At 43.9% G+C, this 15,887-nt stretch overlaps 1 protein-coding gene across 13 annotated transcripts in view; it reads right to left on the bottom strand.

Moving 5' to 3' along the window:
- The window catches only part of LOC123996368 (dedicator of cytokinesis protein 9-like), a 189,373-nt gene that overhangs the window by 49,479 nt on the left and 124,007 nt on the right, over nucleotides 1–15,887 (bottom strand). For all 13 annotated transcript variants that reach the window (XM_046302578.1, XM_046307948.1, XM_046309542.1 and 10 more), the window contains exons 7-14: nucleotides 15,624–15,758; nucleotides 10,575–10,749; nucleotides 9,690–9,742; nucleotides 5,278–5,352; nucleotides 5,039–5,179; nucleotides 4,080–4,292; nucleotides 3,723–3,845; nucleotides 3,170–3,252 (exon numbers count right to left, since the gene is read on the bottom strand). In XM_046302578.1, coding sequence (XP_046158534.1) covers nucleotides 3,170–3,252; nucleotides 3,723–3,845; nucleotides 4,080–4,292; nucleotides 5,039–5,179; nucleotides 5,278–5,352; nucleotides 9,690–9,742; nucleotides 10,575–10,749; nucleotides 15,624–15,758 — 998 coding nt within the window. The remainder of the gene's footprint in view (nucleotides 1–3,169; nucleotides 3,253–3,722; nucleotides 3,846–4,079; nucleotides 4,293–5,038; nucleotides 5,180–5,277; nucleotides 5,353–9,689; nucleotides 9,743–10,574; nucleotides 10,750–15,623; nucleotides 15,759–15,887) is intronic.

Below are 15,887 nucleotides of genomic sequence, written 5' to 3'. Positions count from 1 at the left end.
CACTCAAAGTATGGAGGTCAGTTCAACGCTTCCTGGGAAGGTCCAAACTAACCTCTGCTCTTTCCCCAATTCTTAACAACCCAGATTTCAGCCCAGGATTGCTGGATGCTGGCTTTAACTTATGGCTTAATAAGGGCATACGCAGGCTAAACAACTTATTTGCTGATAAGATTTTGTTGTCATTTGAGCAGATGGTCGAGAAATATCGACTCCCAAAGCAGGACTTTTTCCGCTTCCTACAAGTAAGACATTATATTCTGGAGAGCACCACCTTAATTGGTAACCCTGATGTGTCTGTCATTGAAAGAATGCTTTTTTTCCCACAAAGGAAGATGTCTGTAAGTCTGTTTTATGATACTTTAAGGTCCTTTTCTGCTGTCAACACACAGAGGGTGAAACAAGTGTGGGAGAAAGAATTGTCTGTTACTATTGACGAAGAGATGTGGGAGGACATTTGGAGATATGCAAAAACAATATCTATATGTAACCGTACTAGAGCAATCCAATTAAGAATAATACACAGATTGCATATATCCCCAAATCGCAGACATGCTTTTAGCCCCACTTCCTCTTCCCCCCAGTGTCTCAAATGCAAAACGGATACAGGCACCCTAACACATTGTTTATGGTCATGTACCAAAATACAAAGATACTGGTCTGGTGTCCTGCAAGAAATTGAAAATATCCTAGGGGTTGATCTAGAATTGGACCCAGTTTCTTTACTGTTGGGTCTCCCTAGTAGGCATGTTACTTCTGTCTGTAAAAGGAGGCTTTACAACATCCTTACCTTCGCAGCGAGGAAAAACATCCTTTTACAGTGGATTAGTGATAAGGTTCCTTCTATTAAAGACTGGCATAAGATACTATTTGAATGGGTGCCTCTGGAATATCTGACATGTACATTGCATTCTAAAACAGACCAGTTCTACAAAGTATGGGAACCTTATCTAAATTATCTAGAACCTGAGGTATCAACTATTATGCTGCAAGGTTTCTCTTAGAATGGCGGGGATCTATGTATTTCAGAACTACACTGTACGTTCCATGTGTGGAACCTAACCTCTTGGTTTAAACTGAGCTTTTTTGTTTAATTTCTGTTTGTAAGTTTGTTTAAAATGTATGTATTGAGAGACGCAATGATGGTGATGGGGTGAGAGAGGCACAGAGCGGGAAGAGAAATGGTGTACGTATGTATAGGTGGGTGCGTGCGTGCGTGTATGTATGCATGGGTGTGTGTATATGCATGGGTATATGTATGTGTGTGTATGTATGTATGTATGTATGTATGTATGTATGTATGTATGTATGTATGTATGTATGTATGTATGTATGTATGTATGTATGTATGTATGTATGTATGTATGTATGTATGTATGTATGTATGTATGTATGTATGTATGTATGTGTGTATGTGTGTATGTGTGCGTGCGTGCATGCATGCATGCATGCGTGCATGCATGTATGTATGTATGTATGTACATATATGCACGTAGATATGGGTAAGTGGGGGCTGTTTTTCTTTTTGTTCTGTGTGCTTTGTCTCTGTATCTCTTAATATGGGTGAAAATTGTGAAATTTCAATAAAAATACTGTTACAAAAAAAATGGATCAATCACTGTGAGGTGAGTTTTAAAAGCACACACTGTTTTGATGATATGTTTGATGTGATTTTCAATTGCATTTGCATTGATGTTAGAGGGACAATAAAGCCCTGAGTACTAGGCCATTAGGACCTGATGGAGGGACATTAGAGCCCTGAGTACTAGGCCATTAGGACCTGATGGAGGGACAATAGAGCCCTGAGTACTAGGCCATTAGGACCTGATGGAGGGACATTAGAGCCCTGAGTACTAGGCCATTAGGACCTGATGGAGGGACATTAGAGCCCTGAGTACTAGGCCATTAGGACCTGATGGAGGGACATTAGAGCCCTGAGTACTAGGCCATTAGGACCTGATGGAGGGACATTAGAGCCCTGAGTACTAGGCCATTAGGACCTGATGGAGGGACATTAGAGCCCTGAGTACTAGGCCATTAGGACCTGATGGAGGGACATTAGAGCCCTGAGTACTAGGCCATTAGGACCTGATGGAGGGACATTAGAGCCCTGAGTACTAGGCCATTAGGACCTGATGGAGGGACAATAGAGCCCTGAGTACTAGGCCATTAGGACCTGATGGAGGGACAATAGAGCCCTGAGTACTAGGCCATTAGGACCTGATGGAGGGACATTAGAGCCCTGAGTACTAGGCCATTAGGACCTGATGGAGGGACATTAGAGCCCTGAGTACTAGGCCATTAGGACCCAATGGAGGGACAATAGAGCCCTGAGTACTAGGCCATTAGGACCCAATGGAGGGACAATAGAGCCCTGAGTATTAGGCCATTAGGACCTGATGGAGGGACAGTAGAGCCCTGAGTACTAGGCCATTAGGACCTGATGGAGGAACAATAGAGCCCTGAGTACCAGGCCATTAGGACTTGATGGTGGGACAATAGAGCCCTGAGTACTAGGCCATTAGGACCTGATGGAGGGACAGTAGAGCCCTGAGTACTAGGCCATTAGGACCTGATGGAGGAACAATAGAGCCCTGAGTACCAGGCCATTAGGACTTGATGGTGGGACAATAGAGCCCTGAGTACTAGGCCATTAGGACCTGATGGAGGGACAGTAGAGCCCTGAGTACCCGGCCATTAGGACCTGATGGAGGGACAATAGAGCCCTGAGTACTAGGCCATTAGGACCTGATGGAGGGACAGTAGAGCCCTGAGTACTAGGCCATTAGGACCTGATGGAGGGACAGTAGAGCCCTGAGTACCAGGCCATTAGGACCTGATGGAGGGACAATAGATGGCAGTTAGTAAATTGGATACTGCCAATGCATGTCCAGAGCGTATAAAAGGAGATGACCGTGACTCGATGGTCACGTGGAAGGACTGCCGGTGTGGCGGTAATACAATCATCGCATCAGCCCTATTTACCAGTGTCAAAAATGTAATTTATTTAATTCATTAATTTCATCTAGATATTTTGTTGTCAAAGCGATGCCATACTAAACAGACCTACTATCAAGTTCCTCTAATAATGACAAGATATTCCAAAAGGTCAAAGCATCTTTCAATAACCTCTAACTATAACCATCAGTTCAGGTTAGTAACCGTCCAGTACCTGGCGGCCCATCCAAAAGGCATCCTGTACTGGCCCAACCGGCTGCAAGACAATTTGGCATTTTTCAGAACCTTCTGTGCCACCTGGTGGGAGAAAGGAACAGAGTATGAGTGGTCCATTCTGATCTGACAATACAGACAGGGGTGACGGGCAGCAGTCCAGGCTCCTATTGAGTTAGCTCTGAGGCCTGCCAAGCCACACACACACACACACACACACACACACACACACACACACACACACACACACACACACACACACACACACACACACACACACACACACACACACACACACACACACACACACACACACACACACACACACACACACAAACCCTGACAATGGTCCCTAATGCAGTTAAGATTTTCTCTGTTAAAACCCATTACTTCTCCGTATAACAGAACAGAACCAGACTTGTAAAACCAATGCTTGTGGAGTGTTATTGTAACCAGACAGCACTTTCGATGTGTATGATTTTATCATTCATCATGTGGAATAATCTAATTGACTGTTGTGTTTTGTGATGCAGAGGCCCCGCTACAGAGCGTACCTTGGTGGAGTCTGAGCTCTTCATGTAGGGCTCAGCACAGTGTGTGATTCCTCCCTGGAGGACCTTCTCAATGCGAGCTAACAGGAAGATATCTGGGTGTGGACACGTTACAGAGAACACTCCCTGTGGCGAGACAAAGCAACAGTGAAAACAAGAGTATGAGTGAAACATTGTTTTTAAAGGTTCTTCTGTGTATTGGCTGTACACGACGGTCAGACAAAAACATCCACACACCATTTAAAAACAATTAATATGCAGACCTAAATCTGTACAGTTAGCTACATTAAAGTATATCAATCACATTGAAAGAGATAAATAACTCCAAATATTCTATATAGATGAATATAATCTCTACACCTGTCTGGGGTACAGCATGGCCTCCTCAGGCAGACCGTGGACCTCCCTCTGCAACCCCAGCAAGGCGTCCCCACCCCCGTTCATGGACTGGCTGCTGGGGTTGGCCACCAGCTGTCTGACGGACGGGTGGTTCAGGTCCACATGGAAGTCTGACGAGATCTTCCTGCTATTCTGGATGTCGAACAGTGACAGGGTCACATAGAACGGCTCCACCTGGAAATGAAGCAACAGGAAAAGTGTCTTAGATGGTGGAGTATGTACACATGTATGTACACATCTACACGTGTAGAGGATGACACTAAATACAATGCTAGTCTGTGCCATTTATAGATGATACTGTGATGCCACAGAAGGTTCATGAGTTTGACAAGAGACTGGCTGAATGCCTTTCAGTGTACCTCTGTCAGGTCAGTGTATCTCTGTCTATGTCAGGTCTGTATACCTGAACAGGTTGACATGTTCTCTCGGTAATGGACAGGCTGCCTGCCCTCCTTCAAACAGTGCCTTCAGCCATTACTATGGCTCTCGGCGGGTTACTAACCCAGAGCGCCCACGCAAAAAAGACAAACAGCAGTGATGACATACGCCAGAGATGTGATCCCTCCACACCTCTCTTTGTCACTCACCCATTGTTCTGAGCAAATACTGGTTATAAAACAATAGGATATCTGTCTCACATTGAGCACTGACTCATGGAGAACTAGGGGAAGGAGATCTGTCTCACATTGAGCACTGACTCATGGAGAACTAGGGGAAGGAGATCTGGCTCACATTGAGCACTGACTCATGGAGAACTAGGGGAAGGAGATCTGGCTCACATTGCACACTGACTCATGGAGAACTAGGGGAAGGAGATCTGGCTCACCTCGAGCACTGACTCATGGAGAACTAGGGGAAGGAGATCTGGCTCACATTGCACACTGACTCATGGAGAACTAGGGGAAGGCGATCTGTCTTACGTTTGTTGTTGGTCCCTCGTCATTCTCCTCTACACAGCTCTGCAGGTTGAAGGCCAGGTCATTGCAATTGACCAAAATGCGCTTGCCAAACTTTTCTTCATATTGCTTTATATCTGGCTCAATTCCTGAGAAGTCAAGTTTCTAAAGAGACAAAAAGAGCGTAGGTTAGGTTTATTTTAACCATAATTTAGAGCTGGGGGATTGTCAAATACCTTTCTGAAAATTCGATAGTCACGAACCTGTGTGTCCGGATCCAAGGTGAACAGTTTCAATCTGGTCTCGTTCCTCATTTTAGATTCAATATCTCTTGCACTCTGAGGACAAGACATTTTTTTTATATAAATACCCAGACCACAGCTTTCCTTACTAGGCAGAACTCTTTAAGCAAAAAGGTTTTCAGATCGAACTGCTTTTATCACTTGAACATTTCTCTTCATTTGAGTCCATCCCGAGTTGAGGTTTCCTATAACGTGCTGATCAAGACAGACTCAATGGTAAAGTCAGGTGGTGCCTATCACCATGGCAAAGCCTGTCAAGCACTCTGTCAGACATCTGCTTTGTTAGTTAACTGCTACCATCAGATTCCATGCACATACAGTATGGCTTATCTATAGGCTGATTGCTCCTCAAGGCTAACCTACGGACATGTGATCCTAGGAGACAGTCAGATGTCCACCTCTGAGCCCAGGCTGTTCCAGGAAACCCAGCCGTTGAAGTCTGCCCAAGTACTGAGTGCTTCAGCAAATGGTCATGGAAATCTCTTACGGTAGCTTTCCACTATGGGAAAGAACCAGATATTGGTTCCTCTCCTGCTTTTGGTCACTTTTCAAACAGCAGGAGCTGTCATTTGTCTGTGTGTCTCTGTCAGGTAATTTTTATTTTTGATTATTTTTTCCTATATTATGTTCCCTTAACCCTACCACCCCTCCACTAATTGGAGTAAACTAATGGACAAAATCTCTTAGGCTTCTACTTCCAGATTATACATACTATATACAGTCGTGGCCAAAGGTTTTGAGAATGACACAAATATACATTTTCACAAAGTCTGCAGCCTCAGTTTGTATGATGGCAATTTACATATACTCCAGAATGTTATGAAGAGTGATCAGATGAATTGCAATTAATTGCAAAGTCCCTCTTTGCCATGCAAATGAACTGAATCCCCCAAAAACATTTCCACTGCATTTCAGCCCTGCCACAAAAGGACCAGCTGATATCATGTTAGCGATTCCCTCGTTAACACAGGTGTGTGTTGACGAGGACAAGGCCGGAGATCACAGTGTCTCCTGACCCATCCTGTCTCAGCCTCCAGTATTTATGCTGCAGTAGTTTATGTGTCGGGGGCTAAGGTCAGTTTGTTATATCTGGAGTACTTCTCCTGTCTTATCCGGTGTCCTGTGTGAATTTAAGTATGCTCTCTTTAATTCTCTCTTTCTCTCGGAGGACCTGAGCCATAGGTCCATGCCTCAGGACTACCTGGCATGATGACTCCTTGCTCTCCCCAGTGCACCTGGCCGTGCTGCTGCTCCAGTTTCAACTGTTCTGCCTGTGGATATGGAATCCTGACCTGTTCATCGGACATGCTACCTGTCCCAGACCTGCTGTTTTCAACACTCTAGAGACAGCAGGAGTGGGAGAGATACTCTTAATGATCGGCTATGAAAAGCCAACTGACATTTACTCCTAAGGTGCTGACTTGCTGCACCCTTGACAACAACTGTGATTATTATTATTTGACCATGCTGGTCATTTATGAACATTTGAACATCTTGGCCATGATCTGTTATAATCTCCACCCGGCACAGCCAGAAGAGGACTGGCCACCCCTCATAGCCTGGTTACTCTTTAGGTTTCTTCCTAGGTTTTGGCCTTTCTAGGGAGTTTTTCCTAGCCACCGTGCTTCTACACCTGCATTGCTTGCTGTTTGGGGTTTTAGGCTGGGTTTCTGTACAGCAACATCAGATACCAGCTGATGTACGAAGGGCTATATAAATACATTTGATTTGAGATCACTCTCTCATGCTGATTGAGTTTGAATAACAGACTTGAAGCTTCAAAAGGAGGGTGGTGCTTGGAATCATTGTTCTTCCTCTGTCAACCATGGTTACCTGCAAGGAAACATGTGTCGTCAGCATTGCTTTGCACAAAAAGGGCTTCACAGGCAAGGATATCATTGCCAGTAAGATTGCACCTAAATCAACCATTTATCGGATCATCAAGAACATCAAGGAGAGCGGTTCAATTGTTATGAAGAAGGCTTCAGGGCGCCCAAGAAAGTCCAGCAAGTGCCAGGATCGTCTCCTAAAGTTGATTCAGCTGCGGGATCGGGGCACCATCAGTACAGACCTTGCTCAGGAATGGCAGCAGGCAGGTGTGAGTGCATCTGCACGCACAGTGAGGCGAAGACTTTTGGAGGATGGCCTGGTGTCAAGAAGGGCAGCAAAGATGCCAATTCTCTCCAGGAAAAACATCAGGGACAGATTGATATTTTGCAAAAGGTACAGGGATTGGACTGCTGAGGACTGGGGTAAAGTCATTTTCTCTGATGAATCCCCTTTCCGATTGTTTGGGGCATCCGGGAAAAAGCTTGTCCGGAGAAGACAAGGTGAGCGCTACAATCAGTCCTGTGTCATGCCAACAGTAAAGCATCCTGAGACCATTCATGTGTGGGGTTGCTTCTCAGCCAAGGGAGTCGGCTCACTCACAATTTTGCCTAAGAACACAACCATGAATAAAGAATGGTACCAACACATCCTCAGAGAGCATCTTCTCCCAACCATCTAGGAACAGTTTGGTGATGAACAATGCCTTTTTCAGCATGATGGAACACCTTGTTATAAGGCAAACGTGATAACTAAGTGGCTCGGGGAACAAAACATCGATATTTTGGGTCCATGGCCAGGAAACTCCCCAGACCTTAATCCCATTGAGAACTTGTGGTCAATCCTCAAGAGGCGGGTGGACAAACAAAAACCTACAAATTCTGACAAACTCCAAGCATTGATTATGCAGGAACGGGCTGACATCAGTCAGGATGTGGCCCAAAAGTTAATTGACAGCATGCCAGGGCAGATTGTAGAGGTCTTGAAAAAGAAGGGTCAACACTGCAAATATTGACTCTTTGCATCAACTTCATGTAATTGTCAATAAAAGCCTTCGACACTTATGAAATGCTTGTAATTATACTTCAGTATTCCAAAGTAACATCTGACAAAAATATCTAAAGACACCGAAGCAGAAAACTTTGTGGAAATTAATATTTGTATAATTCTCAAAATTTATATTATATTAAAAGTTATATTTTGTTTGTTTTTAATCCCAATCCTTAGCTACCCTCAACCCCTCCCATCTATCTCTGAAGACCATCCAGTTTGATCTTGTTTTTAATCCCAATCTTAGCTACCCTCAACCCCTCCCATCTATCTCTGAAGACCATCCAGTTTGATCTTGTTTTTAATCCCAATCCTTAGCTACCCTCAACCCCTCCCATCTATCTCTGAAGACCATCCAGTTTGATCTTGTTTTTAATCCCAATCCTTAGCTACCCTCAACCCCTCCCATCTACCTCTTAACACCATCCATTTATTTTATTTGATTTACCACATATTTTCTGTGATGTTTCACAAAAGTCCTGAACCTTTCAATTCTCATAGTTCTACCAATTGTAAAATAAACATATTTTTTTGCTAAAAGTATTATTATATTTACTGATCATGTAACTATGACTTCTAAAATCACCCAGCAGTGCTATTTGCAGAGTTAGGTCCAGGTAAATGTTGCAATTCTTCAGCAATTCCTGGACCTGTGAGCAAAAACAAGCTACATATGGACAGTACCAAAACAAATTATCTAATGACTGTGTCTCTTCGCAGCAAAATCTGCAGAGTTAGGTATGTTGTTTCCCCCATATATATAACATTCTATTGGTTGCAAGTATTTTCTATAATATGTATAATTTTTAAATGCAAAATTTTGAATACGCTATCGTTTTGCATACCAATTGGTACTTCCCAACTATTTTGCAATATATAAGGCAGAGCTTTAAAACACATTGGTTGTTAAATAAAAAAAAACAATATTTTGGAGATTATTTCATTTTCAGATAACCAAGAGTAATCTGAATAAATGGAGAAAAAAAACTTCATTCTTGAACATGGGGTGAGACTAATCTGCTAGAGAACCAGTGTGGTGGTCTAATTTTGGTCATATAATTAAAATAAAAAACAGGTCTCTAGGTGTAGGCAGGGCCAGAAGCAAACAGGTCAACTGGGACTAAAGAGTTAATCAGGGGGATTTCTCCACAAATAGACAGGTATTTTTCCTTTCCTTGGTAGCAAGATCTTATCTATTTTTGCTCTGTCAGGTCTTACTAGAGATAGAAAATAATGTTTAAAATGGAGGTGTGAACCCCCCAGTTGAAGCTAATTAAAGCCATAGGTTGGGGGGCATAGGTTGGGGGGGCATAGGTTGGGGGGGGGTTGGGGGGCTGGTTGGGGGGGGCTCTGCTGAGAAGCCTGACTGACTGGCTACTCTCTACGTACTTACCATGGTGAAGTGATTTCATGGTGTAACTACTTCATGTCTCATGTGAACAGGGCATAAATAATCCTTCTGCTTGGGACCGCCCATTAGTGAAAACAGAACCCACCTGAAAGCTGTCCATACTCCCCAACGAACTGTCTGCCTTTCCCGGCTCGTCATCTGCCACAGAAAAAAAGGGCAGAGCACCCCATTGAAAACAGATGTTCAACAATTCCACTATTTTACAGGCTACAACTCCATTATCACACCTCTTCCTTAATCACACACTACTAAACAGTTAAGTTGAGTAAACAGTGACTTAGACTGCCCAGAGAACAGCGAGGACAGTCAGAAAAACAAAGCAGGCCTGAGATCAGATCCTAAAGCCCTTATGGGAACCACTGGGTTGTTTTACCCCTAGGAAAGTGTGATTACTAAAAGGTAGTGAGAGTGAACGGTGTTCTTTCCTCCTGGCTCAGGCCTCAGATCAGATTAAACTCCTGGGTGGTCACATTTACAGACAAGACTGTTAATGATGTGTGTTTAGCTTGTACAGGAACTAGTACCATTTTCATCATCTCTGTCTTCCCCAGTCTGGCTCCAAGGTGTTTTCAACTACTCAACTACAGCCCATCAGTTTGGCGCTTTATGCTAGCTACAGGGTTATTTACATGGGCGGTTGATGAAAGAATGTACTTAGGCAGACTGTATTTACACATGGCTTCTCTTGGCCCGACAGGCAGACAAGTGTACTGCAGTGAACCCTGGGAGGTTTTCTTTGTATTGCTGACACTTTGAGAAGCACATTCTCCTTGAACTAGGGGTTTTGTTGAAAGAGCATTTACACAGAAATCTTTGTTTCCACTCTTAACTCCCATCCTTGAACTCTGAAAACACACACACACACACATGCACAGCACGACCGGCACAGCACACATGCACATCACACACACAGACACGCATGGGCTCACACGCCCCCACACACACACGTCATGCACACACACACACACACCGTCGTGGATGTCCCCGTTCCGCTTCTCCTGCATGGCGATCTCAAAGCTGCTGTGGAGGATCTTGTTGAGAGTGCTGATCCAGTCCTCCATCTCTCCCTCGCTGTCGGCAGCCAGCAGGTACGTGCTCTTGTCCTGCATCTTCAGCTCAAAGGCAAAGCGCCGCACCCTGTTATTCTGCAGACAGACACAGAGGAGGAGAGGAGAGGAGAGGAGAGGAGAGGAGAGGAGAGGAGAGGAGAGGAGAGGAGAGGAGAGGAGAGGAGAGGAGAGGAGAGGAGAGGAGAGGAGAGGAGAGGAGAGGACATCATTGTTTAGGTAATGCTGTAGTGGAGGGAAGGTTGCTAAGGAAACGCAACAGAGGATCAACTACAATATGAGGACTGTGCTCTGATCTCTAGAAAAAGCAATGCCGTATCATCCCAGAAAACAGCATTTATTTATTTTATTTTTTATTTCACCTTTATTTAACCAGGTAGGCTAGTTGAGAACAAGTTCCCATTTGCAATTGCAACCTGGCCAAGATATATAAATTGCACGCCCAATTTTTCAGTTTTTGTTGGTTAAAAAAGTTTGAAATATCCAATAAATGTCGTTCCACTTCATGATTGTGTCCCACTTGTTGTTGATTCTTCACAAAAAATGCAGTTTTATATCTTTATGTTTGAAGCCTGAAATGTGGCAAAAGGTCGCAAAGTTCAAGGGGGCCGAATACTTTCGCAAGGTACTGTACAACAACACAGAGTTACACATGGAATAAACAAAACATACAGTCAATAATACAGTAGAACAAAAGAAAACAAAAAGTCTATATACAGTGGGTGCAAATGAGGTAAGTTAAGGAAATAAATAGGCCATGGTGGCGAAGTAATTACAATATAGCAATTAAACACTGGAATGGTAGCTCTGACAGCTGGTGCTTAAAGCCAGTAAGGGAGATGTGAGTCTCCAGCTTCAGAGATTTTTGCAATTCATTCCAGTCATGGGCAGCAGAGAACTGGAAGGAAAGATGACCAAAGGAGTAATTGGCTTTGGGGATGACCAGTGAGATATAGCTACTAGAGCGGTTGCTACGAGTGGGTGCTGCTATGGTGACCAGTGAGCTGAGATAATGCGGGGCTTTACCTAGCAGAGACTGGGAGAGGCTCTCACCTGGAAGGAGAGTTTACAGTCTAACCAGACACCCAGGTATTTGTAGTTGTCCACGTATTCTAAGTCAGAGCCGTCCAGAGTAGTAATGCTGGACGGGCGAGCAGGTGTGGGCAGTGATCGATTGAATAGCATGCATTTAGTTTTACTTGCGTTTAAGAGCAGTTGGAGGCCACGGAAGGAGAGTTGTATGGCATTGAAGCTCGTCTGGAGGTTAGTTAACACAGTGTCCAAGAAGGGGCCAGAAGAAAACAGAATGGTGTCATCTGCGTACAGGTGGATCAGAGAATCACCAGCAGCAAGAGCAACATCATTGATGTATACAGAAAAGAGAGTCGGCCCGAGAATTGAACCCTGTGGCACACCCATAGAGACTGTCAGAGGTCCGGACAACAGGCCCTCCGATTTGACACATCAGCTATCTGGATTTGGGTAAAGGAGAAATGGTGGGGGCTTTGGCGGGTTGCTGTGGAGGGTGCCGGGCAGGTGACCGGGGTAGGGGTAGCCAGGTGGAAAGCATGGCCAGCCGTAGAGAAATGCTTATCGAAATTCTCAATTATAGTGGATTTATCGGTGGTGACAGTTTCCTAGCCTCAGAGCAGTGGGCAGCTGGGAGGAGGTGATCTTATTCACCATGGACTTTACAGTGTCCCAGAACTTTTTTGAGTTAGTACTACAGGATGCAAATCTGTTTGAAAAAGCTAGCCTTAGCTTTTCTAACTGCCTGTGTATATTTGTTCCTAAAATCCTTGAAAAGTTGCATATCACGGGGCTGTTCGATGCTAATGCAGAACGCCACAGGATGTTTTTGTGCTGGTCAAGGGCAGACAGGTCTGGAGTGAACCAAGGACTATATCTATTCCAAGTTCCACATTTTTTGAGGGGGGCATGCTTATTTAAGATCGTGAGCAAGGCACTTTTAAAGAATAAAGCATGAATGGGGCAGCAGGGTCGCCTACTGGTTAGAGCATTGGACTAGTACCCGAAAGGTTGCAAGTTCAAATCCCAGAGCTGACAAGGTACAAAGCTGTTGTTCTGCCCCTGAACAGGCAGTTAACCCACTGTTCCTAGGCCGTCATTGAAAAGAAGAATTTGTTCTTAACTGACTTGCCTAGTTAAATAAAGGTGAAATATATATTTTTTAAATGTAGGTATTTTTTAAAAAGAGGATGATTACAGTGTGTGCAGGTCAAGTGTGAGTGTGTGTTTCTTACAGTCTAAAATAAAATGTACAACTGTGAATAAAATACAAATAAAACAGGTCAAAATGTTCTGATCCACCTTCCAAAGTTAACATCTAATATATTGGCAAGCCACCAGAAGGCAGCTGCTGCTTGGTTTTATGATCTGTTTCACGGGACTATGAAGAGAGAGCGTTACTGCAAACAACAATCCTCTCCCCCCAGTAGAAATTGCATTGACTTTTTAACTTTTGACTTGAGATTTTGTAATAACTACCACAACTGATCAATTGATGTTGTATCTATTTACACACTAAAGGGTAAGAAAACACAGGGAAACAGTTGTGCACATATTTGACAACAATAACATCATTATCCATCTTTCCGGTATTTAGGAAAGCTTAAATTTGTTTATTTATTTGTGTTGGTTAGAGAGACACAGAAGGGAATAAACCAACTGAGTGAACACACAGAGGAGCAAGGTGCTAGGTAGAAAGTATTTCCATATGCGCAACAAAGAGCGTAGTGCTGCCAGCACTGCAGCTGAGCCCTTATAAAGGGACTGAGTCGGCCAGCAGCACTGCACCATGGAGTTGACCTATGGCCCTCAATCAGCCAGAAAGAATGATGTCACTACCTCAGGTCGGCCTCAGATCGTCTCAGTTACACACCTCCAGAAGCTGATGATTCAGTAGTATTCAACTGGTATACAATATTCCGTAAGAAGTTTCCAGAATTGTTATTTTTACATAAGCAATGTTTTGGTCATCAACCTTATGGTCCAGTTCAGTTGTGGAGCCATAGGTTTACCGTCTGTACCTCTAAAAAGACGAGCTATTGGCTCAAAGCATTAGAAACCTGCAAAACCAAACGACCATACGTTTGCTCCTGAATAAGAAACATAGGCCTACAAAGCACCCAATTCAACAAAGGTAAAGAAGACAAGGTGACACCGGCCAGGACATCACACAGGTGTGTGTACAGCTAACGTGCTAGTAAGCCAAGGCTAAACAGATTGCTGGGTAGCCAAGGCTAAACAGATAGCTGGGTAGCCAAGGCTAAACAGATAGCTAGGTAGCCAAGGCTAAACAGATAGCTGGGTAGCCAAGGCTAAACAGATTGCTGGGTAGCCATGGCTAAACAGATTGCTGGGTAGCCAAGGCTAAACAGATTGCTGGGTAGCCAAGGCTAAACAGATTGCTGGGTAGCCAAGGCTAAACAGATTGCTGGGTAGCCAAGGCTAAACAGATAGCTAGGTAGCCAAGGCTAAACAGATTACTGGGTAGCCAAGGCTAAACAGAATGCTAGGTATTCAGGCCAAAGAGTTCAATCTTGGTTTCATCAGACCAGATAATCTTGTTTCTCATGGTCTGAGAGTCTTTAGTTGCCTTTTGGCAAACTCCAAGTGGGCTGTCATGTGCCTTTTACTGAGAAGTGGTTTCTATCTGGCCACTCTACCATAAAGACCTTCTGGAAGGTTCTCCCATCTCCACAGAGGACCTTTGAGCTCTAGCAGAGTGACCATCGGGTTCTTGGTCACCTCCATGACCGAGGGCCTTCTCCCCTGATTGCTCAGTTTGGCTGGGCGGCCAGCTCTAGGAAGAGTCTTGGTGGTTCCAAACTTCTTCCATTTCAGAATGATGGAGGCCACTGTGTTCTTGGGGACCTTCAGTGCTGCAGAAATGTTTTGGTACCCTTCCCCAGATGTGTGCCTTGACACAATCCTGTCTCTGAGCTCTACAGACAATTCCTTCGAACTCGTGGCTTAGTTTTTGCTCTGACATGTTTTGTCAACTGTGGGACCTGATATAGACAGGTGTGTGCCTTTCCAAATCATGTCCAATCAATTTAGTTTACCACAGGTGGACTCCAATCAAGTTGTAGAAACATCTCAAGGATGATCAATAGAAACAGGATGCATCTGAGCTCAATTTCAAGTCTCAAAGCAAAGAGTATGAATTAATTATGTAAATAAGGTATTTTAGTTTTTTTTGTGTAAAACATTTGAAAAAAATTCTAAAAACCTGTTTTCGCTTTGTCATTATAGGGTATTTTGTGTAGATTGATGAGATTTGTATTTAATTTAATCCATTTTAGAATGAGGCTGTAATGTAACAAAATGTGGAAAAAGGGAAGGGGTCTGAATATTTTATCAATCCACTCAAGGGACCGCCCAACCACGCCATCCACTCCATACCAAGTACGCACTCCCACTCGTCTTCACTGGCAGAAATAAAAACCACTTCCGTAGGGCAGGAGACGAGAGAGGCCCTGGCCCGAGCTCTCAACTCCACACTGATGACTCCTTTTACTGCATCTAATTCATGTGAGCTGAATACTTGGTCAGTAAAAACACAACCTTTACATCCATCTGTGTGTAGAAGACAGATAATGATGCTTCAAGCCTGTGTTGGGACTGGGAGATGTGCGCCTGCTAGCTATAGCATTTGGCATTGATTGCTGGCCTGCGGCAAAGTTCATGGTAGTATGACACAAATGGGGATTGGGGAAGGGTCCCAGCAGCGATACAGACAGAAACATTTCCTCACTAATACTCTGTTGCTAGCTTTAACTAGCAGGTTCATATATGTTCCGATATGTTAGAACGTAACATCTTTGGAAAGGAAACATGTCTGTCTGGATGACCTGAACTCATCCCATATAACATTAACAATGACGGTGTCAAAGCACATTCCCAGATACAAAGTTCACAAAAATCACCTGAACAACTCCCATACATGAGTCCAGGAAGATGGTTCCTTTGGATTCTTTGGAGATCTTCTCATCCTTGTAGAAGTTCAGGTTGTAAGAGCCGTCACCCAGCTGGGTTAGGTGGAAATACCTCCTCTTGAAAGACTGGAAAGTACAGTAAAACAATAACAATCCCATTTCTATTATTAGAGAACAAGAGGCACAATTTGGGCCCAGATAATTGCCCCAGCATGGTTAGGAGGAAGTCAACACAAAACAAAATCCATCAGTTTG

Source organism: Oncorhynchus gorbuscha, linkage group LG01 (assembly GCF_021184085.1).
Source record: "Oncorhynchus gorbuscha isolate QuinsamMale2020 ecotype Even-year linkage group LG01, OgorEven_v1.0, whole genome shotgun sequence".
NCBI classification, from domain to species: domain Eukaryota; kingdom Metazoa; phylum Chordata; class Actinopteri; order Salmoniformes; family Salmonidae; genus Oncorhynchus; species Oncorhynchus gorbuscha.
This window is presented reverse-complemented; position numbering and strand designations above follow the sequence as displayed.